Below are 26,562 nucleotides of genomic sequence, written 5' to 3' on the forward strand. Positions count from 1 at the left end.
GGACACTTTGTGCTTTTCGGAAAGTGCAAAATGATCATGCTTCTGCCACTTGGGGAGGTCATAAGTGGCACCTTCGCTTCATCTGCCCTGATCACAAGTAAATTGAGAATGGAAAAAGGGGGAAATGGAAGGGCTGAGGGTAAGGGCTTCTCTGCAGCGGCTCGCAGCTGGCCTGTTGTCATTTGTAGACACCTTTGTGAATTCCCATCAGAGTAGGAACGGGGCAAATTTAAACAACAGGAGGTTGTATCTGATAAAGACACATTTCACTAAATCCCTTCAAAGCTAAGCATATTTTTGATGCAACAGAAAACATGAAATACGGGGTGCACCCTTTGGGAGCAAAAAAAAAAATACACCTAACTGGCATCAACATCAGCTCCTGCAATTACTTTGGAATCTGCCAAGGTGGGTACCGAGGGAAGTCAGCATCGCTTTCTCGTCTGTTTTGCTGCTTGACCTTTCCAGCAGAAATACTGCTCTCCTCCTCTCCCTTCACCTTCCTCGTCTGCGCCGTGACTACTTTTAATTAAACCAGTCCTATTTCCCCTTCCTTCTGCACAGTAAGCAAATCTCGCACCATCTCCTAGCTCTGCCTTTTGCTTTGGAAAAGCGCTGTGCAAGGGGAACTGAAATTACAGAGAGGCAGAACAGCATCATGGCTGCAGAGGTTTGCTCTTCTGAATTGTCTGGCTGCATTTATGATAATCCCTTCATTCCATCTGCAGCCCACGCACTGGTGCAGCAGCCCCCTTTTCTAGTTCCAAGAAATTATGCATTCATTATGTAGGAAATTAACACCTCAAAGCAAACTATAATTAGGAATTCTTCAATTCGGTTTATGCTTTTTCAATTAGGCCCTCTATAATTTTAATCATGGGAGCATTAACATGTTTCCGGAATTTATATACCTGTAGTATAATTAAATCCTGAAACGCCTTAGTCTGCAACAGCAAAGCAGAGCTTACTCATCTTCCCTTTTATTGCATTTTTGTGTTATTGTAGACACATTGAGGGGCACCTGCTAGTGCAAACACTGCTTGCCACACGCAACAGAAAGGAGGCTGCTTGCCCTCTGAACTCCTCATCCCTGCTCCTGGTGGAGGGACAGGCTGGATAAAGCTTGTGCTCTGCTTCTGAGGGATGGACGCTTGCCAGGGACTAGTGCCCAGACTCATCCCATCTAATTTTAAGTACCTAAAGGAGCCGCTTCGATTAGATGCATCTTCCTTGATGGTCTGTGAAGAGAAGCACCCTTCTTCCTGCGGGCAGCTCCCACCCTGGGTAGCTGTGGTCAGGCTCAGCTCACCCCATCTAAAGGTCTGACCCAAGGGCTGTCGTAGGCAAAAGAAGGCCTGGTGGTGTCGCAAGAAATTCAGATTTCAATTTTTAAACTGTTTAATGCAGTGTGCTATTGTTATTTTATTCTGGGATAACACAGGAGGGGCTTTGGGAGCTATGAAACACGTAGAGAAATGTCTTCAAAAAAGAAACCGGCAACTATCGGTATTTTCTCCTGTTCCCTCCTTGTCTTGCTGGTTGACAGCTTGATGTGAGAAAATGGCCATCAATTTGTGATTCTCATCTTAAAGTTCAGACTTCATTAACCTTTTGATTGCTGGAATTTAATCTGACAGTTTACGTGGACAGTATAGAAGATTTATGCAAAAACACTCACTCCCCCCACTCTCAATATCCTCAGGCCTTCATAAAACACTGAAAAATGTTAGCAGAAGCTTCACCGTGCAGCTAATAAAATGCTGCTTGACACACAAAAAAATTGTCTCTGTGTAATTTGATTGTTAAAATATTATAATTAAAATATATGTAAATTTTATGTCTTTCCTCTCCCATTTCCAGCTACTGCCAAACTCTCAGCGGAATGGTTTAGACAGACACAGCAGGTCACCCAGGCTCAGAAAACAGGCATGTTCCTAGAGCTGATAAATGGGCAAAGGCAGTTTTATGACATTTTAAGGGACAGTACACTCAGATGTTGCAGCAAGAAAATGCATTTCCTGTACCAGATGAGACAATTGACCAAAACGCCACTTATCTTCACTTTTTAGGGCCAACACCTGACTCTGCAGGGGAACTAAAAACTCTTGAAATATCAATTCAATCAATTATGCCATGCTATACAAAAACAAACAAACAAAAACAACAAAAAAACATTCCTCCCTGATACTTCAGGTTGTCACCTTGTTTCCTGATATATCCCTACATTTCCATCGTGCTTCCCTCCTGATACAGTAGGCAAAGCACTTTTAAGACCCAGACTAACTCCAAGTATCACTGAAGTCATCCTGCAAGATCTAAACCCACCATGCAACAACTCCAGCTGAAATGGAAGCGTATGCACAGTCCTGCTGTGCTCTGGTCAGCTCACCAAGGTTAGGACACATGGATGAGATCAAGCCTGAAAATGCTCGCTGCAGCTCTTCTCTGTCCCTTTTTGGGGTGTTAATCACACCCGTCTATGCAGCTGCCATTATTCCTAAACCTTCCCGTAAATTCTCATTCTCTTTCTCACAATCACATGCTGTTAATGAAAGAGCAGACCTGGTTTACCTTTAAGAGGAAAAAAACTGCTCATTTACCTTCAAACTATTACCTAAATTAAAGACAGAATGCTATGCAGGAGAAGCCGGGCTTGAATGATTTCAGAACAATGTCCCTGAGGTATATTATGGGAGATGTTAATTAATACAGATAATTAGTCTTATAATATCAGAAGCCTAGATTGATAATCTCATTCCTCATTAGATACTACAAAATTAAAAGATCTAATGCAATGACTGTTTGCCCTGCGTTCAATCAACCAAGCCATGTGATGCATACATTTGAATATGGGTTTAGAAGAAGCAGGCCAGGACTTTTATTTCCTAGGTATTTATAACACGCCTATCAATGCAACTGAACTTTCAGAATTACCAAGGGCAGGATAATTTGTTATGCTCCCCACAGCTTTCAACATTAGAACCTTTTTTATTGTTTCGCTGATCCTTGACTCCAGTCTTTATTTTCAAGCAAAAGGTATTCTGCGTGGGAGTTTTAAGAACAAGAAATTGCCACCCTTTCCTGGCATTAATGAATTAATTATCAACATAAATGCCTGAGGCAAACTCATGCAATAACACTAAGAAGCAGCAAAGCAACAAGCTGAAAAGCATCGCTCTCTACATAGCTACTGAGATGTAAACACCAAAGCCCTGATCTGCAAAACAAACAAAAACCCAGCAAATTTTATGAGTTTATAGCTTTTTGTTTGTAGATCCCATTCCTCTTCCACCACAAAATCACGGTCACTAGGCTTGCAAACACTCCTTTGTAGCCATAGAAAGAACTAATATGCTTTGAAAACAAAATCAAGGTGCCTGTGGGAGGGATATAGGAAAGAGAAACTCAGTCTGACGAGATGATGGCTGAAACCACGAGAAGAAATTATCTGGAGATTAAAGTTCCAACCTATAAATTCAGAGATTCAAAATTCCTACTTTGTTGCAGACTGAAATGGAAGACAACTTTTATCCAAAGCCTCAGTTCTCCAACATAGGACGGAAGCAATGCCACTGCCCTGCATCACAAGAAGTTTTCATTTGTTATTATGTGTAGGTATAACATAAATACATACATACCTCAGAAATTGTTTGCTTGGAAAATAGCTTGAGCAGAAGAACAGAAAAAAAAAACACTTCTTAAGAAGTGTGTTCTTAAGCATTGTGTTGAATAGCAACACAACTGTATTCTCTTGATCCATTTAGCAACACATAGACCAAAAACATTTCTTATATTTCATGCTTGGGAGACCAAAAACGAGGTAATACTCAAGAGTAACATGGAGCTTGGTTAATATAAATTAATGTCTCCTACCAGCTGGCTGTTGATATGAAAATACTTGTTTCACCTTTATTCAGTGCTTCTAAGTATACTCCAAATATTTAAAGTCCCCTTCTCCTATGTAATTTCCTTATTTCCTTTAAGATGTACATTAACACAATAAAACACCCATCCTCACCAAAGTGATTATGTGTATCCAACCATTGCACGTATGCATCATAAATGACTCTGACCTGAATATATTTGTCCAGAATCACTTACACCAACTCCTTACACAGCATCTACATATATGCACTCACATGTACGTATGCATGAGGTTATGTGCAAAGTTTGAACACCAGTGTTCCAAAAACATTCCTCTTTAGCCCAGTTCAGGTTCAGGTGCCTAAAAGGCCATCAGGTACCTGCATGCTGGCAGACATGCAAAAGAAAAATCACAGATTTTATACCAACACACCTTGGACAACTGCAGCAAGATAGAGAGATCAAATCCATCTTTTTTCCAGCAAAGAAGTTCTTCAGATTCTGAAACTCCAAGATATAATTGCATACTCTTCTCTAACATCCTTCTACAGTGTCCTACAGCACCAATACACAGAGCAGCATGCCAACAATGCAATCACACTTAAGGTGAACATTTTTTTAAACTCTGAAATCCTTAAAACATGCTCTGGAAATTTGATTTCCTCCATAACAGTAATATAGGTAGATTGATACAACCAACAGTATGCTAATAAACCAGATGGACTTTCAAATATCCAACACAGAGCAAACATCCCGGTAGACTTGTCATGTAGATAAAATCCTTCACAGCAGTATTTTCAAGCCGTGAATGAGATATAAATTCTCAAATAGAGGTCTAAAGATGTCATATGTGAATAATCTATGAAGGACTGACTCAGCCCTCCTGACAATAACAGATTCAGAGGCAGAATTATCCTCCAAATCTCACTGGAGTTTTTTCAGAAAAGAGTCAAGGACTAAGAATTGGGAACACTTGCATTCTTCTTTCCTCTTCTGAATCTATTATAGATGAATGTCAGTCTTCAGCAATCAATCACAACACCATTCATGGGCTTTAGATTGATAATAAGAACACCTAAAAGTTATTTTTAAAGGGCAATATGGAGTCAAGCTCTGCAGCTTATATCATGGAAAATAAAGGCAAGGATGAAGTGCCTAGACCACAAGGGAGAATATTTATGGCTTGCTGATACTTCACTTTTTTTTGGCAATAGGACAGAACATATAAAAGAATATCTAAATTTACATTATTCCTATTAGTTCGTATGAAAGCATCTTGATTGTTATCTATAGATTGTTAACAATGTTGAGTTGATGATCATTAGTTTTATAAACAACCTCATTTAAGTTATTTATCCCGAGCACTGGGAAACATCAGAAATGTCTTAATGTTGAAAGTGACTTTGGATTCAGTGTACCTGCATTTCAAATGAGTGGAAGTACAATGAATCTTATTTGAAATACTCTACAATATTACTCTAAAAATGATCTTGCAAACCACACTCCATCTGTATGCTGTTCAGGCTACAGCAGAATGAAATTACACGAGACAAAGGCACAGAACTATCTTATGTATAGATACTAGCTCACAATCGCATCCCTGTGCATACTCTAACTCATCCTCCCTGGCATCTAAGAGGAAATATTAAAAATAATTACTGTGTATGGAGGTTTTCTCATTTACACGGTTTGAAAGGATTATATTAAAAACCTGGAGAGCTGCAGAGCAGAAACTGGCTGCCTAGACAACTATCGGGACAAGGAGATGAGGGGCCTGCCTCTTCCTGCACAGTGAAAGACCTGAAGATCCAAGGTTTTATGTGATAGTGTGAGGAAGATCTATTTCAGCCTATTTTAAGTAGTATTTCAGAAACATCCCAGGCAGGCTGGGTGGTCAGTGTGCAAACCAGGAAGGATCTAAGAAAGCACAGCCATGTCTACAAGGGGGACCAGGAGCACAGAGATCCTACTGGCATGCTGCATCCTGTGGCCTCCCCTCCACCTACTACTGCACAGCCTCGATGCTTAGCACCAGGACTGCCTACAGACATTTGTCTTGACTCTGATCCTGTATTTTCACTAAGGCCCTGGGTAACTCAATGGAGGATGGCATCAGACTAAGAGGGTCTGGAAGTCCTTCGGGTTTGCATCAGAATTTAAAAGCATTTTGAAAATCAGTTTGAAGATATTTAGTGGAAGTGAATACAAAATACTGTACTTGTGAAGGAGAAATACACATAAAACAGAGAACAACTAACCAAACAACAACAAAGGGGATATATTGGCTCTAAGCTTGAATATGAAAAACAAACATAGGGCCGGGGGAGGAACACCTCATTCTTGTGTGTTAAGAGTGTCACAAACAGTTCACAAGACATTATTCTTCTAATCTGCTGGGTGGTGTTGAAGCCCCCAAGGCAGTGCTACCTGCTTTTGGATATTATATTATAAGAGGATTTACACAAATTGGAGAGTGTGCAGAGCAAACTGAAAGAAAAGGGAAGAGGTACGAAAAATATGATATAAGGTTGCTTATAACAATATTGCTGAAGTTAGACTAAAACCAAACTATTTGTTTATACAGTGAAAGGTATTCACACATCATGAAGCTGTCAGATCTAATAAAATGTTTAAAATCTCCACAGGCCTCCTCCCCCTGCCACACACACTTCCATTCGTTTTTTTTATACACATGTCTAAGTCAATGAAATGGGCTCATTTTGGGAAATAATCTTATCATTTAGACATGGCATGTAAATATTACACTCTGCAAATGTGCGTACAATAGGCTACAATACAATTAAAGAAACCAGACTGAAAAATTATAAAAATCTTTACAGATTTTTGTTTGTCCTTTATAGTATACACATTTGCTAGAAAAGGCATTATTCAGTGATTGAGGTTAAAGTATGGCAAATTGACTTCGAGAAAAATCACATGACTTTTCAATAAAAAACAAAACAGCAACAGCAGGTGGTACAATGAGATACAGGAATGTTCCCCCATATAAAGAAATAAAACAAAACAGAGCGGTGTGATTTTACTGCTATTTTCCAGCAGAACAACATCCCTAAAGGACTCAGAAAATAGGCTCCTAAATTCGCTCATATGGAGTACCAGAGATTAAAAGGGAAACATTACAGCCCATCCCTCAGAAAATCTAGAAAGGTGGTGCTAAGTTAAAAAAAAAAAAAAAAAAAAAAAAAAGACTTTTTGCGTTAAAGTATCACTGCAATTTGGAGGAAAGCTGTGACATAGGGTGGACAACTAATTGATATAGGATTATTAAATCAAATAGGTTTACTTGTGACTAATCTGCTCCTGAATATTTCATGGGACATCCTTTAAAAAGCACAAAGAACCTAGCAAAGCCAAGTCATTTTTGAGAGAAGGGACTGTGTGTTTTTAAAATATCATCCAGAGGAGAAATTTCAGAAATGTCTTGCGTAAACCTGAGGTAAATCCTGAAAAGCCTACAGGAAGGTAATGGCTGCTGAATACTTCTACAAAGCAGCCCAGATCTTCCTAGGTAAAGCAGGCAACTATTTTTATTCTAAGTGGTTATAATTCATACACTCAGCTGAAGAGAATGGCAGGATGAACCTCTGCATGGCATTTCTGCCAGACAGGTAAGGCAGTCAGCAGTGCTGGCTCGGAAGGGGGGTTTGTTCTGTGCTCATACTTTTCAGCATGTATATATTTACCAAGGCAAAAGATGGCAGTGAAGTACAGGCCTTTAAGTCATGTTTCCACAGTCAGGGAGCGATCTGCAATGAAGCGCCCCATTTCACCATTGGACATCTTAGTGGTAGGAATGGGATCTAACTCAGGATTAACCAGAAATGTTTTCTACAAGGTCATTCTGTTCCGCAAATTTCATCTGTACAGCTTCCTGCCCCCTAAATCCTGTGCTCTGCAAATGGAAACTATGCTCACCTCCAACTGGCAAAGTCTCACTAAACCAGTGAGATTTTTCCAGTGTCAAGCACTCGCTCACTGCATCCAGCCTGGTGGCAACAGCTGGATTACAGCATTGACATATAAGGAGTCTGGCTGGATGTAAATAGAAAAAATGCATCTGCAAACATCAAATATATTTCAGTTATTCATCTTATAGAGCTACAAAAAAGGCCTTGTCCATGGCAGGAATGAGGGCAGGAGACGGAGGCCTGAAGCTTCTTCCCACCCTTGCAGGGTGATGCAAAATTCACACCACAGCACACAGCTCCGTGTACTGAAACTCCAGTATTGCAAAGGCATCTGAAGTGATGCTGAAAGGGTAATAACCCCGTGCCATGCCATCAGCAATCCTTCCTGGAGGTTACCAGCGGGAGGCAAGCAGATTGAGGCATTTATAAAAGGAGACCGTGAAAGGCTGAATCAACAGCAGAGCTGGCCTTTTAGTAAGCGCTTGCTTTCAGCGGCTACACTACCAGACGAGAATGAAAGGCGTGAGTGAAACCTGGGGAGGAAGGAGAGGGGAGAACTGTGAAAAGGGAAGACACAACACCTACCTGACAGGGGCTCCCCGGGACTGAGCAGGCTTCAGCATAACGGTGATGGTGGTGTCAGTCTCGTTCAAGGGGGAGTCGGTGTCGTATTCTGGCATCGATGGCGCTGCGGCAGAACAAAGAGCAACGCGTTAGTTATATGCCAGTTACTGCCTTTGGTAGTGATGGCAACGTAATATTAACATTTCTTGGAGACCGTTTCACATTTCTCAAATGAAACATCAAAATACTTTCTAAATGTTATGACCAGAATTGTCAAAACTGTTTAAAAATTTGTACACTCATTTTCTATTAAAATTGAACAGGAATCGGACACCCAAATCTTCAAGCTGGCTTTGAAAATCCTCTCCTGAATTTTTAAGACTTAGCAATCCTTTGAGATGGGATCATCTCTTCAAGTTTAAAGGTGAAGAAAGTAAAGCATGCGGAAGTTGGAAGACACCACCTAGGACCAATGGATCAGTGGCAGAGCTGAGAGTGGCACCCCAGTAGCCGGGCTTTTGTCCACTGTTCATGTCAATGGTTAGACTTCCCACAGCTTAGAGTTTTTAATACATAGGCTTGAGCTGTGTCTCCTTGATTAGCTGAGGGTACGTCATGAAGCAGGAAAGCATCAAAGGAGAGGAACATCGAATTACCCAGTTTGTTTTAGCACTCAAATCCACAATATTTAACCCCAATGCTTCAGTGTTGTTGAACACTGAAAGCAAGAGGTGGCTGCACTGCTTCCAGTGGTACACTCAGACAGCAACCAGCCGTGGCATCCATCGCCTCACCGAGTGTTCCTCATGACAAAACAGAAAACCACTGAATTGTCACACTTAGCCAAAGGCTAGCTCCTCCTTCTGCTTTATCATCTTCTACTACGGTCATTTCTTGAAGGTAGGATAGGTTTCCTTAGGAAACACGTTTTACTTATTCTATTACTTCTTCCTTCCCCAATAGCAGATGTGATTTTTACTGTGGAAGAACTGAAGAGATCATGAGATCAGAGCAGCATCGTGTTTATTCCAAAGATGCAGGTTTTGCTGAAATACACTTAAATATAAAGCAAATAGAAGAATTTACACAAAGAGAGTAGTCCACTCAGTTCAGCTGTGGTTCTCAAGGGCAAGCTGCATTGCGGGGGTCCCATAGTTAATCCTCTCACAGAGATTTTCACTGTAATCCTGTTTACAATCAGGATTTTTATCTAAATGCCTGAAAACTGTCAAGAATGGTGTTTGCTATTATCAGCTCAGCAACTGACTTCCCCATCAATAAGCTAGCAATGAGTTCAGAATGAATGCCAATCCCTTAGCAAGGATTTCTCTGAAAAAAAATAAATAAATTTCTGCATCGAGAAGAGTCATTTAAAAATGTTGCCTGCCACCAGCAGTCTTCCATACCAGGTACCACCATACGTACAGTGGTACTCATTCAGCACCTGCTCAGAGCAGAAGGGATTTTGCCACAACAATCGCAGTGCCACCAACAGGTTGCAGGGCCATTTTAGACACCAGAAACAGGCTGGCCTCTACCGTTGCAGGTTCCACAATCCTACTTTAAACAGAAGCAGCAGATATTCTTAGCCTAGCTGCAGCACTGCACTGCTGCGACTAAATTGCTTCTGATGTTAGCTAGCTCGGATGGTTTCTTCTGGCTGTGCGTGAGACCTGTTTAGTTATCTTCTACCCAAAACACCACACCTGCTGAAGCGAATTTACAGTTTTACTGCCAGACACCATATAGTTGAGAAGTAAATGGAAGAAACATAGGCCTCAGCAGGACTAACTAATGCTCTCAGGTGTAATTCAGCAATCACTCCATATTAGTCGTATAACACTGCAATACAACCTAGTATTCTTATGTACCCAACACAGAAGAGTTGTGTAGCACCTCAATGAAATGCCACTTGGCAGTGACTTTTTGGAAAGAGCAAGCACTGCTCAACAATTTAATGCTGATTTTGTTAAGACTCCAGTCCTGCCCAAAGAGAAGTCCTCTGTAATTCTGGCATTTAGGTGTGATTAAGAAATAAACAAACGTCCCCCCATATAAACACATACACTCCTAGAATATAGATAGATTTTCATTTAAAAATGATCTATTTTCAGAAAGCCTTACAAGACCATTCTCATAAGTGAAAATAAGTCAATGAAAAAATCATTTTTCTCCTTACTTCCTTTCCAACTGCATCTTAAGTTTAATAGAAACTTCAAAATTCCACGTATAGGGCCCACCATGAGAAAATCTCATGTCAAAGACTACACTAGTGCCTGCATGGAGTCTGTGCCTACCTATTGTGAACCAGATGTTTAGAGGACAGAAAAAAAGAGACAATAAACTGAGCTCAGTGTGCATACAGTTAATCATGCAGGCTCCTAACAAGATTTGAGTACTCTCTGAATAATAAAATGAAAAGAAACTGAATCAGAGAGAAAAAGCACAACCACTCCTGTTCTGTTTTAGTCCTTTGGTCACAGGTGAACAGAGGGTACACCATGCCTGCCCTCCGCAGCAGGGCTCCACAAACCCTAACAGCTCACGGAGCTGTTACAACAGGTAATGCTTTACTTCAAGTGGTGAAACATGGACTTTTGCACTAAATCTAAAGGCCTCAAACCTTTCTGACGATCAGTGGAGAGAATGGACATATTTTACTTCCTTAAAGTTTACACTGTCACTTATTGCTAACAACTTTTTATTAATGTGTTTTGAAATGGGGTAAAGGAAAACACACAGTGCTGCATATTTCAGCATTACAAGTGTCCTGAATATCCCAAACATTTGCTTTGGCTTCACTGAGAAAACAGATAAAAGTTAAAATTTAAAATTATAGTCTACATATGTTTGTCCAGTGTCCTCTCTACCATCCCCTTATCCATTTTTACTTTTGTTAGCTAGACCAAGTTTTCTTTTTTGTTTTTTTCCTAGACACCCAGAAACTTTCTCGTTGCAGTGCATCATGATTTCAGTGCCTTTCACGTACCTGTTTACCCACCTCCAGCCTTCCCTCTGTTCTCACTCAGAAAAGAAAACAAACAAAACCCACATAAAAACACTCTACCTTCTTTATTTTAATCTCCTACCACTATTCATTCAATTACTTTATTACATCTCTTTTTGGTGCATTAAGATAAAAGTCACATTTTTGAAGGAGCTTCTCTAACTAAGCATATAATTCTAATAGTCTGTTGTAGCAGCAGTTCATCTGAAGAACTAATCAAGGTACTCACTTCCAATTCTCCTAACACATCCACAAATTAACCACTGCATTTGTAATCTGGACAAACACAAATACAAACACATACAGATCGTGGCCCCTTGAGAAATTTGCCTTATGAAACTTGCGGAGGAGACACTAAGCCAAAAGCCTTTTTATTGTTTTATGCATCAGCTGTGGGTCTAAAGCACAAAGCCCTACAAAGTTTTTGTTTGTTTGTTTATTTTTGTGGTTTTCTCCAAAGCAGTACCTGAAATCTTAGTTGCAATCCGTGTTGTGATGGGTGGCCCAAAGCCCTTGACTGTGCTGGCTTTGATGGTGAATGAATACGTAGTCCCTGGGTATAATCCTACAAAGAGGTGATGTGTTTCATTCCTTAGCTTGAAGACTTTCCCTCTTTGGCTGGACAGGTCAGCACTGGGATCCAGAGACCCAACGGCCTTGTATGTAATCTGCAAATAAAGAACAAGGAAAGTAAGGTGATAAGGGGCCTTCTGTACCTGGCCTTTCTCTGCTTTCCCCTGCTTTGCTCCTTCTTGAAATTCAAGATTAAAAATAAAAGGGCAGATATTATTTCCGTATCCCCAGTGAACAATCCTGTGTTTGGATACTGGCAAGCAAACATGACAATTTTTCCAAGGAAAAATTGCCTTTACTTAGGAAGAAACTAATTTCTTCTCTCTGCTAAAACCTCAGCATGTGCTGATTTACAACAAAAGACACAAAGAATTGCTTTTTGTTCTGAAATTCAGAACTTGTGCAGCTGAAGCAGCGTGCACAGCACGACCTACACAATTTTCATGCGATTTTCCCACATGATCCCCCACCGCCCAGGAAAACTTCTGGTGCAAACTTAGATACACTTTCTATCAAGCAGTTTTTCTCCCCAAAAGCCACCTGAAAACTACGGGAACCTTTTACTGACAACAGTCTTTTGAAATCTTTTCCTATGCTAAAGAGATTATGCCAAAATGAAATGCTGAAATTAAATGATAGGTTTACATCAAATATATATATCATCAAGTGTTCAGAAAAAAAAGCCCTCATCTTCTCTGTCAGGAATTGTCTCACTAGCTCAATTTCTTCCCCGTTTTTAGCCTCACTTTTCAGGCTTACACACGGTACCATGCCCGGTGTTCACCTGAGAAAACAAGGCGGTGGGGTTACAGACCTGGAGAGCTCCTCAGGAATACACACACTAACACATCTTTAGAGGGATCCAAGCCGAACGCACACCTTTGAAATTCTGCTTGAGCTTCATTATGCTTACCCACGACAACCCTGTTGATATACAGACACTTGCAAGGAGAACTCATGACTTATTTACCAGCCAATTCCTTCCCCACCTTCCAAATTCAATCCAAAGGCAGCTCAATTTCAACTGAGCTGTCAATATAATATAACGCGCACCACTGCTCTCCTAACCTTTCCTGATATTATGGGATCCTCGCTTATTTGTAATGAAACACTATGAATAAATCAATGTATGTTAATATACAAAGTCTTCAATTTTTTATGAAGGACTCCATGTGAATCTAATTCCCAGCTTTGCTGAAAGAGTCTTTGAAAATTTTTAAGTCGCTTGTTTCATGACAGGAGGAAAATGTTGTGATTTGAGGAAAAATACATATACAATGTTTAAAAAGATGAGGCTTTAATAGTAACAGGATTAAAAAAAAAAAAAAAAAAAAAAAATAAAAAGGAATTATAAGAAGCAACTTGTAGAGTTGATTTCATTGAAAATTTGCTAATTTTTCCAGATTTACAACCTGTCTTTGAATTTTTATTACTTGTCCAAAACCTGAAAAGAACCAGATCTTAGCACAATGTTCATTAAAGTAAGAAAACTATTTGCAGGGAGGAGAAATCTTTACTTTCACTCCTTGTCCTCAGGTTAGGTGAGGTCCCTGCAATGCACCTCAACATAAGACAATATTTGGACAATTCCTACTGCATGAAGGCACTTCAAGGCAAGAGAATCTGTGCACCACCATCGGAATCTGAATGAGGGTCAAAGCTCATAAATTAAGAGGCATGACCCAGTCAATGCCATTGCAAATTCCAGAAAGAAAAAATGTATTTATTAAGTTCTGTAGGAAAGAACCAATGCCATCTATATGCTCTTGTTGAGAATCAAGTGAGAGAGAAATCTGAATTCTGAAAACTTCCAGGCGAGAATGAACAAATTAAAAATCTGGAAAAAAGAAAGAGAGCCTCCTACCACTACACCACCAAAAATCATGTTCACATGATATGCTGTTAGTTGTCTATGCAAAATTAGTGCTATTTGGTTTTGAACACATTATACAGAAGGCTACAAATTTAAGTGGAAGATGAAATTGTCCTTGATTCACGTATAAATAACAGTACTCACCCCTACCTATGCCAGTTCAAAAATTACTACAAAATGAACCACTTGTCTTCATTAATATGTACACATGCACAAAAGCAAACAGATAGAAATGTTTTGGAGAGAACAGAAACAACAACCAGGAAAGTCACTGACATAATAAATAAATAAATAAAATCATTTTTTGCTGCTCACTATAGCATAGAAAATGAGCACAAGGGACCTTAAAAGAGCCTAAGTTCAACTCATGAAAAGCTGGGTAGGAGAAAACAATACTTGAGAGAGAACATGCCCAAGACTTGAGATTAAAGTTTGGGTGAGTTTTCAGAAAGACTGCTCACTCAGATCAGACATATTTCCACAAACATTTTTTTTTTGTTTTTAAACTGCAGTAAAGGCCCATTCAAGGCATATCCAAACTGTGAGTCTGTTACTGTAGCAGACACTATTTAAGTGGATATGACCCCATTAAACCAGGTGACATGCCGACATTGAGAGAAAGCAAACCTTGTCCCCCAAACTTACCGTTTTAATACGGAAACAGAGAGAGCAGAAAAGCAGTAGTACAAATCTGTGGGTGTTTATGTGGGTCCTGTTTCGTTCAGCCCACAAGCAGAAATATTTAAGAGACTGTTACACATGACTGTGTCAGCAGATACAGCTAGGTACCTGCTCATTGCTCTTGGCAGAGTTAGTCTCAAACACTTCCCTGCTTTCGGGAAGAGCCCTGCACGACTGAAGAGGTGAGGACGGGATCTGCAGCTGTTTCCGGATGGGCCTGAGCTGTGGGCTGTGGTCCCACTGCTGCTGCTCACTTCCTTCATGGCCACATCAAGCTGACGTTCCCTGAACCTCCACCTTGCCATCTGAGAGCTGTTACACTCCTCTAACCAACGTTTTTGCAGCTGAGGGATTCTACGGCCTCCTGTAGCTGCTGAGTGCTGGTGGATGAGCACCAAAACCATAGGTGAAATGCGAAGAAGCCCAACAAAGAGAACACTATTTGGAAAAGGAGGCCAATTCTCTTCCAGCTCAGATACAAGAGAATCATTTTTCCTTCCCAAGTAAGGTAGCTGCTCAGCCCAGCCCTTCCCAGCCCTCCCAGTACAGCTGGCAGCTCCAGCTCCCTCGGGGCCTGCCAGCACCAGCTCCTCGAGCCCTGGCTGGCCTGGCACCCATCCGTGCTGTTCAAGATCCAGGCTCTCCATCCAGCTCTGCAACATTTCTCATAGCCAGGGCAATCTCTAGGTACAGAAGTCTTGGTATTTCCTCACTAAAATATGTGAAATATGCTACAGTATTTGTCTGCATGCACGTGTCTGTCAGCAGATTGCTCCTTACAGACAGAAAAGATGCTGTAACACATCACATACATCAGTTTATATGAATATTTAAATCGGGGTGGGGTGGGGAGGAGGTTGTTTGCTTGGTTGTTTTGATTATTTTTGCATACTCAGCACCACTCCTTTTCTTAAGGCCTTGATGTACCTCAGCTGGCTGATCTAACTTAAGGCAAAGCATCTTCTCACCCCCATGCTTCCCTAAGGTTTTACCATTGGAAGGAAAAAAAGAACAAGCTGTACTTCCTTTCTGTGTCTGAACTTCTTGTCATGTCTTGCACCACGACTATTTAGTAAGGATGACAAAACACAGCTGTGAATCAATCCATACACTCTGATCAGATTATGACCAGATGTGACAAAGACATCAAAAGTCGCCACTCTTCTCCTTAACTGACTTGAACTAACAGCTCTGAAGCTAGAGAAATTTCAGGGAATCATATACAGAACATTTTTCAATATAAAACTATGGAAATTTCCAACTCCGAAGTCATTTAGAAAAGCACTGAAACATGTCTGGAGAAGAAATATGGCACTTCCTTAGAATAAGAAGGATGCTGAAAAAAGCACCTGCTCTTCTAGTTGGTATGCCAAGTATTTATCTTCATTTCTTGTTCCTAGTGTCAAACCATTTCATTACAAAATAAACAAGAGATTCTAATCTAAGAAAATGAGATGACTCAATCACTAGAAAGCAGCTGTTCTAAATTATTTTAAAATAATCTATTTTAAAGACAAGCCATGTCATATAATACTTCTGTATTCTAAAAAAAAAAAGGAGACAATAAAATTAATTTAAACATTTAAAAACCTAGACAGAAAACAAACAAGAAGAGGCTCAAAAATAAGAATTTCACTTTGATTGAAAATATTGAAAATATTTGTTTTGATACTGATGCAGAATAAATGCAAATACAAAGATGAGGAAATTTCTCACAAGACTGAAACTCTATGTTTTTTTAACCAGCTCCCTGGTTATCTCCTGCACAGCAGACAGCTGTCATCATCTGTAAGTCCTCTCTCCCCTCTGCAAACTGGAACGGTTGTCCTGAGTTTGCATACGTTACTTAGAATTTACATTTTGGCTCCAGGGCAACTTGATGGTCTCGTGGAAAAGTTTTAGTGGTCAACACTGCTACAGTTCTAATCCCAGCAAGCACCAGTCTTGGCTAAAGCAAAGTGAGACCAATAAGTATAGACAAATAAATCCTAAATCTTCCCTATTTGCAAGCAACTGAGCTAATGAAATGTTTCTTAAGTTGAAGCAACGGGAGCAGTACATTTTAAGTAATCAGGAAACCAGAAGTCAGATGGCACAGACACTCAGGAAGATGAATAACACAAGTTGCCACGAACAGGGAGGGATGAAACCCTGAGCCACGCATTCACCCAGTCCCAGGTCAGTCCAGCGTTCACCCAAACTGTGCAAAATTTGGCAATGCAAGTCCAAATCTTCATGAGTAAAACATAAAACAGGTCAACAGTACAAGTTCAAGCCTAGTGGAAATTACCAAAAAGGGGTTTGTATATAATTTCTAAGTGTTCAGTGACATACATCTGCTGTGATAGACTGTGGAAAATATAACAAGAACAGATCAGCATCGGAAATGGGATGATCAGTGAGTTCACTCCTTGTTATTTAAGCAGACATCCAACATACACCAGTGCACTCAGTCCCCACTAACCAGAAGTACCCCCTCTTACTCCATCCTCCCCTCTGTTTTATATACATTTTAAAAATTCAGAATATTAACCACTTAAATCACTGTCCAAATGCTACATTAACAACCACAATGATGAAGTTATAATACTGAGCAGAAGCACAGCTCTCCCCTCCTTCACAGAGCCTAATTTAACACAATTTTCTAGGGAAATGTGAACACTTTACCAACTGTCATCATCTATAAGTGTAAAACTTCTATCACAATACAAGACTTCTAAAACTCGCATTGTGGATGGAAAGACCATAGCAGAGGTATTAACTAAAATAGGAAGCACAAGGCCATTTTCCACTGCAATTCTTTCTTCAGAAGAAAGCATGTAATAAAAGAGAGTAACAAAAAATATGTATCCTTAACTTGCTTTATCTTCCCATGCATCTCAGATGTACAGGCAACTGCGTGTCCACACAAGCAAAAGGATGTTGTAATAGTGAATGTATTACTATATGGGTTCATCAGGCATATCGTATAAAAACACTAATAACAGTAAGCATAGCTGAAAATGGGGTGCTAAAAAAAATCCCTGTCGAAAAAAGGGTTTATATATTATTAAGAATGTGGTAATTAAACAGTGAAACAGACCATCAAGGGATGTGATCAATAACCCTTCAGGTTTAGACATTCCTTTGGAAGGATGTATTATGGCATAATCTTGAGGACCTGAGCTTAATACAATGAAGAACCGTGATAAAGTAATCATCACTTTGCTCTAACAGTCCTTCTTGCTCTCCTCTGCAGTGCTCTAAAATCCCTTGGGAATCCTGGGTGGCTGCTCAGATGCTCTTCAATACTCAAATAAATAAAGAAGAAAATATTCTGCTCAAATCACGGTTGATGTATCCATTTAGTCTTCCTGTACATTTGGTACATTCAAGTAAGCTTTCACGCTGATGAATAACTGAGTTGTCAGGATTTCATGTGTGCATAACCTTAAAACTGAGGGCAGCAGACTCTAATGTTTCCGGATTGAGAGCTTGCCAGTCAAGGCAAAAAAATGTGCTCAGATGTTTCTTTCCTCTGCAATTGATACCACTATCCACAGCACTTTGTCTTACATCTTTTGTCATATAGAATTAATCAACCGTGGTGAGCAAAAGTCGGTCTCTACAACCATCTTCACCATCAAACATCAGAACCTTGAGCTTCCCCTCTTGACTTCAGCAATTGCAGCCTGTTGGAATGCAAATACTAAGTATGGCTGTTAAATCAAACACTACTTTGTAGATACATTATGCGACTTCATATCTATTTTCCATTTTAGTGACAGCCTGCATAGCAGTTTGGGGAAGGCATCTGAAACCTATAAATCCATTACATTATCCCCACTGTTCCCATTGACGTTTCATATCCCTGTCTCTATAAAACAGCCCGTCCTGCCTCTCCATTCTCCCTCGTACAACACAAAATCCCTAACTTCAGGGGGTACTTTAGGGTACTTTAGAGCTGACAGCTAGCAGAGTAGCATTTTTTTTTCCCCATTTTTTTTTCCTTTTTTTTAATTCCATTTAGTAATGTTCCAAGATTGAAACCATTCCTTGCTATGGACAAGAGGGGAGCCAGAGCTTGGGATGTCACCAAACTGCCATATGCATATCCCATCCAAGCTCTGGGTCTGCAGGGACACCCTGACTTGTGTCTTACACTTTTTTTCCGAATTACTGATGGGTTTTGAACTCCTGTCTTGTGGGGACGTTTTAATTCATTGGTTCTTATCCCATTTGCTGTCTGGCCAAACAGCCCATGAGCTGGGAGCTGCATCCCACACTGGGGCTCACCCCCCCTACCCTCCAGAAATTGGATGCTGCCAGCACCCCCCAGCCCTGGCAGTCCTGTTTTAGCTGATGGAAAAGGCCAAGAGCAAAACCACTGAAATAAGAAAATAAAGCTGCTGGCATCCCAGAAAAGTAAAAATTGCAGATCAGCCACAGCTGACCTTTTCTAAAGGTGCCCCTCTTTTGAAAACTGTTTAGCTAGAGAAATGTTGCTACTTCCAGGTGCATAACCCTTCCTTGTGTTAGAATTGCACCTATTTAACCAGAAGACAACTACGCAGAGTTGGTGGTGTAGGTTTGACTTAGTGGTGTTTAAATCTCACCTGGTTGCACACAGAGCAACCCCCCCAGCACCTTTCCATGCCACTCGTATCAGTTTCAGAACAGCGCTGGCACAAAACTTCACAAGCAGATGAGAAGGAAGTTTGTCACGGGCAAAGCGAGATTTTCTGGGGCTAGAAATCTTTATGCAAGCCATAAGGGTGCAGAGATAAGGGAGTAGGATATCAACACACAAAGTTGGCTGTGCGTCACCGGCCTTGGTGTTGCAGATGGAGGGGAGGGGGAACAACTGAAAAGCTCCATGATTGAAAGCACCTTGGGAAACAATAGGCAATTTAGTTTTTAATCTTGCTTTACATATTCCACTCCATGCTCTAATAAAGCCTGCAAGCAAACTTCATTTTTCCCCTGTTTCCCAAAAATAAACACAAATAAACTGACGCAGTAAAGTCTGACAGAAATATCCTTGAACTCGAAGTTATCAAAACATTTCCTTCATTTCCCGAGCCACTGCCTGAGGGAAGCAGTGTTCCCCAAGCCAGGTGTTAAGAAGTCATGTGCGTTACAAGTTAGCTGTGCAAATGACTTTATTCTATTGCAGAAGGAAACCAGCTCGAGTTCATGGTGTCTCCTGGAAACATCCTCTTCAAGTTCAGCGTGGCCAGAGGGGGCACCAGGTGAAGTTGTTTTACTGAGCATCTCGCTTACTACCATTTCAGGGATCACTGACCTCAGAAAGACCAGAAATGTTTCAAGGTTCTTCCTCAGTTCATGCTACACCTGGATTACTCCCCCACAGATAACCCAAGTTCCTGAAGTATGCTTTCTTGAACCTGAGTGTGCAGTACTCATAAGATAGCTAGTACCAAAAACAGCTTCACATTTCAACACAAACAAGCAAGAAATAGCCAGTCCCAAACGCAGCTTCTCCTCCTGCCTTCTAGCTGTACCTGACACCAAGAGGGGTAGCAAGATGCTCCTAAAATTATACACTTCCCTTACACAGGTCAGCACCACTGAGCTGGATCTGACTTCTCCCTACCCACTGCGTGCCAGACCAAGCTACGATGATTTAATTGCCCTGTCCTCTTCAGCGACATCTTATAGGATCAAAGCTTAAGCTGAATGAAATAATCACAGAATCATTAATATTGCCAAATTCAAACCTGCCAGTCTAACACTTTCACCCAGCCTGAAATTTAGTTAAGGCTGAAAATCAGCTCTTTGCTTCTCCGCAGTCTCTTTCTCAGGGGCATCCTGAGAAGCACCCCACCATGGCACAACACCACAGCACGGCCAACAACCAAGCATTTGAAGAAGCTGATGCAATACAGGGAGCAAATTACAAAACAATGTCACTGTCCACTGTCAGCTTAACCCACCAGCAAAGAGCAGTTACAGGTGCATGGGACAGAACCCAAACTTTTGACATACTGATTTTTCCACAAATCTCTTACCTTCTGTAACTAATTGTATACTTAAATCTTGGCAAAACTGCAGTTTCAGTAGACAATTAAAAGATATTTTCTTTTGCTAACTAAAGGTAGAAAAACAATCATTACTTTGTGGAATTGTAAAGAGAATATTCTGCCTGACACAGATTCTGCTCTAGGTTCCCAGTGACACGAAAACCCGCGCGCTCCCACTCCTGTTTACAGCCTCGCTGCCTGATAACCCTTGCCACTTACATTTCCAAGGCTGATATCAAGCAGAGTGCAAATCATAAACAAGCAGGGCTCTGGATGTGGGCTACACATTTGATTTAAAGTTCAAAGCTGAGAGTGTCAAAGGTGGGGGCCTCAGCCCTGTGCTTTTCGTTCAAAGCATGCAAACATTTTATCCAGCTCAACTCCAGCCTCACATTGTGGTGTGAGCATCTTTCATGGCCAAGCAACAGAAAAGACATGAAGAACACAAGGAACCCTTTCTTTTCCACATGTAGTAGCACAGGTATTTGTTTCCCCGAAAGGAACACGAGAGGGCCACGATCCCTACACTCGTGGGCCACCCAGCGATGCTGCAGGACATTCTTGTTTCACAGGTTAGGAACAGCAAGAAGTCATAAAACCTCAATTCATTTCATAGAACAAACTAAAGCGGGCACTTTTTCCATCAACTGACTCAAACAGGTTATCACAAAGAAGGCAGAGGGGAAAAAGGTGCCAGTTCAGATAGCTCAAATAACATGCTCCTACAAAACACCAACCCCATAGGAGCTTTTGTTTTGTTTTGTAGGAGCTCCACAGCTCCTACAAAACACCAACCTTGCAGCAGTCAGAACACAACTCCACCGGCAGCGCAGACTGGTCAGACCATGGCTTCAACCCACACCGGGCCACAAGGAAAGTCTTGCAAATGTCTCGATATTCATAACAAACAAAAATGTAAGAAGCCTGATTATACACCTAAATACATACCAGGAACATCTCATCAGCTGACAGTATTTTATACAGTACACAAACTGGAAGTGCCTAACCAAACGTTCCGAGCTCAGCAAACCACTCAGGCATACATTTGGCTTCCTGTACTGCTAAAGCAATGTAAGTACATGACTACATGCTCAGAAGGAAAGGACAAGTGAATCAAACTCGAAGACGCCTTCTTAGGGTAAGAAACATCAGCCTATGAAAACTTGTACAAAAAAAAAAAAAAAAAAAAGTAAAAATTGACCCTAAAAAAAAGGAATCAGCACCAATGATCAGAACTCACTTGTAAATCAGTTCTGACCAGGACCCCTGTAATTCCTTTTTCACACAAGCACCTGTAAATCAAACTTCATTTTTATATGTTGATTGTCTTATGCTTCTCTTTTTGCCTGGATCTTTCAATTTTCAGATTTAGAGCAGAACTGAAAACACCGGCATCTCAAACACAAAATACATGTGAATAAAAGGTGTAAGGGTGGTCATGCTCTGCTACTCCTCAAATAACCTGCTTGTCGGTACCTAGCCATACTCTTCATACACTATTAGCTTTCTAAGATGAGTTTCTATAGCATGCCAGAATGGCAGAATGCATTAAAAGGGATTGTAAGAATTTTTTTTTTTTTGGCATTGTCTGTTAATAACAATGACTGTAATGCAATTACAGTTTTGCAGTTTATACAGCTCTCTCTTAAGTCATGCCATCCAGCTTTCCCAGCTTTGGATTTTCCTCATCAGAAAGATGAATAAGCTGTTGTACACAGTAAGTGAAAGCTAGAAATAGGCTGTGCAATTTCCAAGCCCATTTTTCTATTTTTTAAATTGTTACCTCCACACTTCCTGTCTAGCATAATTCCCCAAAACATAGGTTGGCCAGTTACAAAGATTCTTTAAACTGCTACGAGTCAATCTGTTAAAATTCAGCCACATAAAGCTGAAGAGAAGACAGCCTGGCTCCTCCACAAATGCCTACCTGCCATAAATAAGAGGGACAGAACTTATCGCTGAAGCCAATGTAAAAATCCTTGTTTTAATATTCTAGCTAATAGCAAATAAATCCACCTGAACCGCTTCAGCCAGCAAAAAAGCCAAGTTGATTTTTGCAAAAAACGGTCAGCTTTGCCAGCTAGATAACACGGACTGAATACATTTTTACATGCTAAATATTTGCTTGGGATTTAGTGGTTAAGATGCTGTCTTGCATAATAGTATTTTTAGCAAGATGGGACATATTTTCCTGTGTAGCTTTGCAAAGGTAGGCAAGGTTGAAGTTCCCATGAATATTACCTAGCTGTCCACGTAGCTGCAATTTGAAGACCACAGCTGCTGGGCCAGTCCTGTTAGAACAGGGCTGTAATGTGTAAGGATCCAGGTGCATCACTCTGGTGGGCAGTCATGGAAACAGAGGAGGGATGAGCAGGAGGTGGTTTTATCCATACTGCAGCCAGAGTTATACAGGGAATGCTGCCCACCTTCTCAATGCACTATTATCCCCTCTGAAACTGGGGGAAGACCCCAAACTGGGAACCCCTGTGAGCCACCTGCAGCTGGAAGAGCGCTAGGATAAAGCATTAGGAGCCCTGCAGCTGCATGAACACGCAGAAATGCCACCACAGCTGAAGCCCCAAGCCTTGCTGGGGTGCAACACACCCCCACCTTTGTAGGATCCTTTGCAATACGCGGACACGAAGCACCCCTAAAAGCTTCAGTGCAGGATGAGGAGGCTGCATCGCGTCCAGGCTCTGTGGAGAGGGGGGCACAATGGCACTCCCACCACCACAAACCCTACTTCAGAGCAATGCAGAAGCCAAACCTGTGGGGCACACAGCCCACAGCCCCCAAAATCTTTTCTGACAATCTTGCTACAGCTCACTAAAATACGTGTTTTATATCAGCTAAGCCCTAAAGGATTTGTCCTATGTTTTCATTTGAAAAAGCCAGGCAGTTCCCCTAAAACCTTGAATTCCTAATCACCACCACAACACCCTCCCTCTTCCCACCCTTGCTGCAAAGTTCCCGCTCCCCTTCTCACTCAGGGGCATGAGGCTGTGATTTTGCTTTCCACACTAATCAAAATCTTTCATCAGAAAAAAAAACGAATCTTGTGCCTGATACATCAGGGCCTTTAAAGAGACTTCACAGCATTTATACCCAGAGGGCTTTCATTTGTGCACAGACTGTTTATGACTTTTACTGAATAAAGGCACTGTTGCTGGTTTCCTCTTGAATAAATCCTGGGCCTAATTTTCTAATGTCCTGGGGAGAGTCCAAAGTCAGAAGAGAGCTGGAAATCTTCCATCACCTTGGAAAAACAACATCTCTTGTTCCTCAAGACATAACTGCATTAGAGGAAATACCTCGGATATATTTTTTTGCGGATACATTAGGTGCTACATGAATAAAATCCCATTACTATCACAGAAGAGGCCTTCTCCAATCAGGTTTACCACAGTTAAGTTTTCCGGATTATTCACCTGAACTATATTTTCACAAATGCCACAGGCTATAAAACACATGGTGTATAAAGCAAGTTAAAAATTCCCACCAAAAAATGAATGTTTCAATTTTAAAGTGACTTTCCACACAAAGGTGTCTCTGAGCTATCCATTAGCTGAAAATGAGAAACGTCTCAGCGAACAACTAAATACTCTTTGCAGAGTGGAAAAACATTTTCCTAAGTATGGAAAATGTGTTTAAAGGGCTGAAGCTGACTGAAGCCAGGTCCCTCTCATCCCCAGCTCATCCAAGTGCTGGTTATCAGTGGGGTGATCTCGCACAACCTGTGCCCACGACAGTGGGAAGCACTGGGCAGACAGGGCTGTGCACAGGGTAGGGCCTGAAAATCAAGCATCCACCAACCTTGTACCTGCTTAGAGAGTATGAAAAAATTGTACCAGGACCCAGGTTTCCTTTGAGCGTTGAGCTGTAGCTGCTTTCTCCAGGCAAAAAAACTCTTCTGTGCCCTCTGACTCTTCTTTCCCACCAGACAGCCAACAGAAAATCCATTGCACAATGCCCAAATAATTCCTCTTCCCTATCCAAACGTCACCCTGGCTCTCCTGAATGCACTTGCTTCCCTCACCTGCTCCAAGCAACTGAACCAGGACCCCAGATGTATTTCGGTGCTGCCTCTGAGTGCCACTGGACATGGCAGACAGCTGCAGGGGGCAACTTGTGCAGAGCAAGCTGAAAGGCAGTTAGTTCTCACCTGCACTGAAATCCTGCTTTCTTCAGATCAAACTGCCTGGCCAGAAGAGAGGGATACATATCTGAAGGGCAAGTTTGAGAACAGCATCGCTGCAGGCCTCGTGGAGAGCACTCCCAACAGAGGCTGAGTCATTTTGTCTGCATATGGGCAAACTAAAGCCAACTTTATACCTTTGTCCCCAGGTTACGTTCTTTTTCTTTTTTTTTTTTTTTTTTTAAATTGAATTTGATAAAATACAGGCTTTCACTCAAGTACTGGCTAGAGCAGGAGTAACTAGATTGTGCACATTATGGTATATTTTATGTTATAAAGCTTTTGTTGGAGCTGTGTTAGTTTGTTTCCTGAATGCACATTGTAGCGACCACAAGAATAAAAAGTAAATTGTTAATATCTCTAGATACCTCCCAATTCCAATTCTGGTCTTACAGTCCTGCAATCAACTTACAATCCACATGATAGCACTTATATTGCACTTTTAAAATATTTAAAATGTTTTGCAAAACTCTTGGTTTAACACACTTGCTGTACTTCATTACACTTGCCAGCTCCTGTGTTCAAAACAAGAGTAAGAAAGACAGATTTCTGTTTTCTTGTCTAATGGTCTGCTGGATTTTCCTTTTACATCATCTGCAGGAATATAGTCATCTTCCCTTATCATCAACCATAATTTACATTCACTGGATAATATACAAGAATGGCTCAATCTCCTTTTCTTTGTTTTTCATGACAGTAGTAGCAATATTCCAAGCAGCCTCCATTCCAGCCCTCTTTCTTATAACTGCATTCCTCATAATGCTCCAGATTCTTTAAATTGTTTTAGGCTACATTAAAAGGCACCACAGTTAGAAGAGTCTCAAAAGATGAAGTTTATAATAGTCCAATTTATTCTTTCAACTCCCTCTTTAGAATAATCTAGCTCTGCTTCTTCTTTCCTTTTCACTAATGAGCTGGAAAATCAAGCACCAAGCTGTCAGGTGACTCTGACTAGCTTCGACTCTGCTTTATAAATAGGAAGCAAAAACTCTATAAAAGCTCTGCCCTGGCTCTTTGGTCCCCTCTGCTGAGAGCCCTCCACTGGTGCTCCATTAGCACCGATGGGAACTTGCACCAAATCTATCCTATTTTATGCACATATCCTCATCATTCCTACCCCCAAAACTCATGAAGTGTTTTGGGGGGCCAGAAGTAGAAGAAAAGAGCTTGGCTTCTCAGTGATGCTGCCACAAAGAGCCAGGAAGGCCACGTCACCAGCACTGCTGCTGTGTCACTGCCCAGGCACAGTGTGGGAGAGGGTGGCAGAGAGGAAGCCAAGATCTGTAACTTGCCATGGTAAGGACACAAACAAGGTCAACAGGCGCAGATGTAGAATTAAGCCTTGCATTAAGCTTTGCACAGGCAAGTACAAAAAGGACACTACTAAATCATGGGACTCATACAACAGCCCTAACGCCAGCGTACACCTTAACCCTAACAAGTTTGCTGGGAGTGGTTCCTGCTTTCCCTGGATGCTTGACACTCTGCAGGCTATTTTAAAGGTAACAAAGAAAAAGCAGATCAGAATAGTTTAAATTGCTTCATAGTAGTCTGTGTCTCCATTAAATAAATAGATAAATAATCAGGGAAAGGCATTAATTAGGCCAGGGGCTTCCACAAATCAAAACTAGGTAGAATACATACACATTACTGTAGGACTCACAAAAAAGGTTTCAAAAATCTAAATGACAACTGTACAAAAGCTGTCTTTCCAAGCTTGAGCTGCAGTAATTTCAATATGAACAAGTAGTAAATTCTTGATTAACTGCAGGCCTGAAGTTGCTGATAGTCTCAAGTGATTCATGGTTTCAGTCCAAAAGCCTGTAGTGGGTTCATCCCCAAAACAGCATAAG

The 26,562-nt window shown here is 41.0% G+C and overlaps 1 protein-coding gene across 5 annotated transcripts in view; it reads right to left on the reverse strand.

The window, feature by feature from the left end:
- PTPRT (protein tyrosine phosphatase receptor type T) overlaps positions 1-26,562 on the reverse strand; it is a 573,321-nt gene that overhangs the window by 109,245 nt on the left and 437,514 nt on the right. For all 5 annotated transcript variants that reach the window (XM_084537660.1, XM_084537664.1, XM_084537663.1 and 2 more), the window contains 2 exons: positions 11,831-12,032; positions 8,379-8,481 (listed from right to left, as the gene is read on the reverse strand). In XM_084537660.1, the coding sequence (XP_084393786.1) occupies positions 8,379-8,481; positions 11,831-12,032 (305 nt within the window). The remainder of the gene's footprint in view (positions 1-8,378; positions 8,482-11,830; positions 12,033-26,562) is intronic.

This window comes from Aythya ferina, assembly GCF_964211825.1.
Source record: "Aythya ferina genome assembly, chromosome: 16".
Lineage (NCBI taxonomy): Eukaryota > Metazoa > Chordata > Aves > Anseriformes > Anatidae > Aythya > Aythya ferina.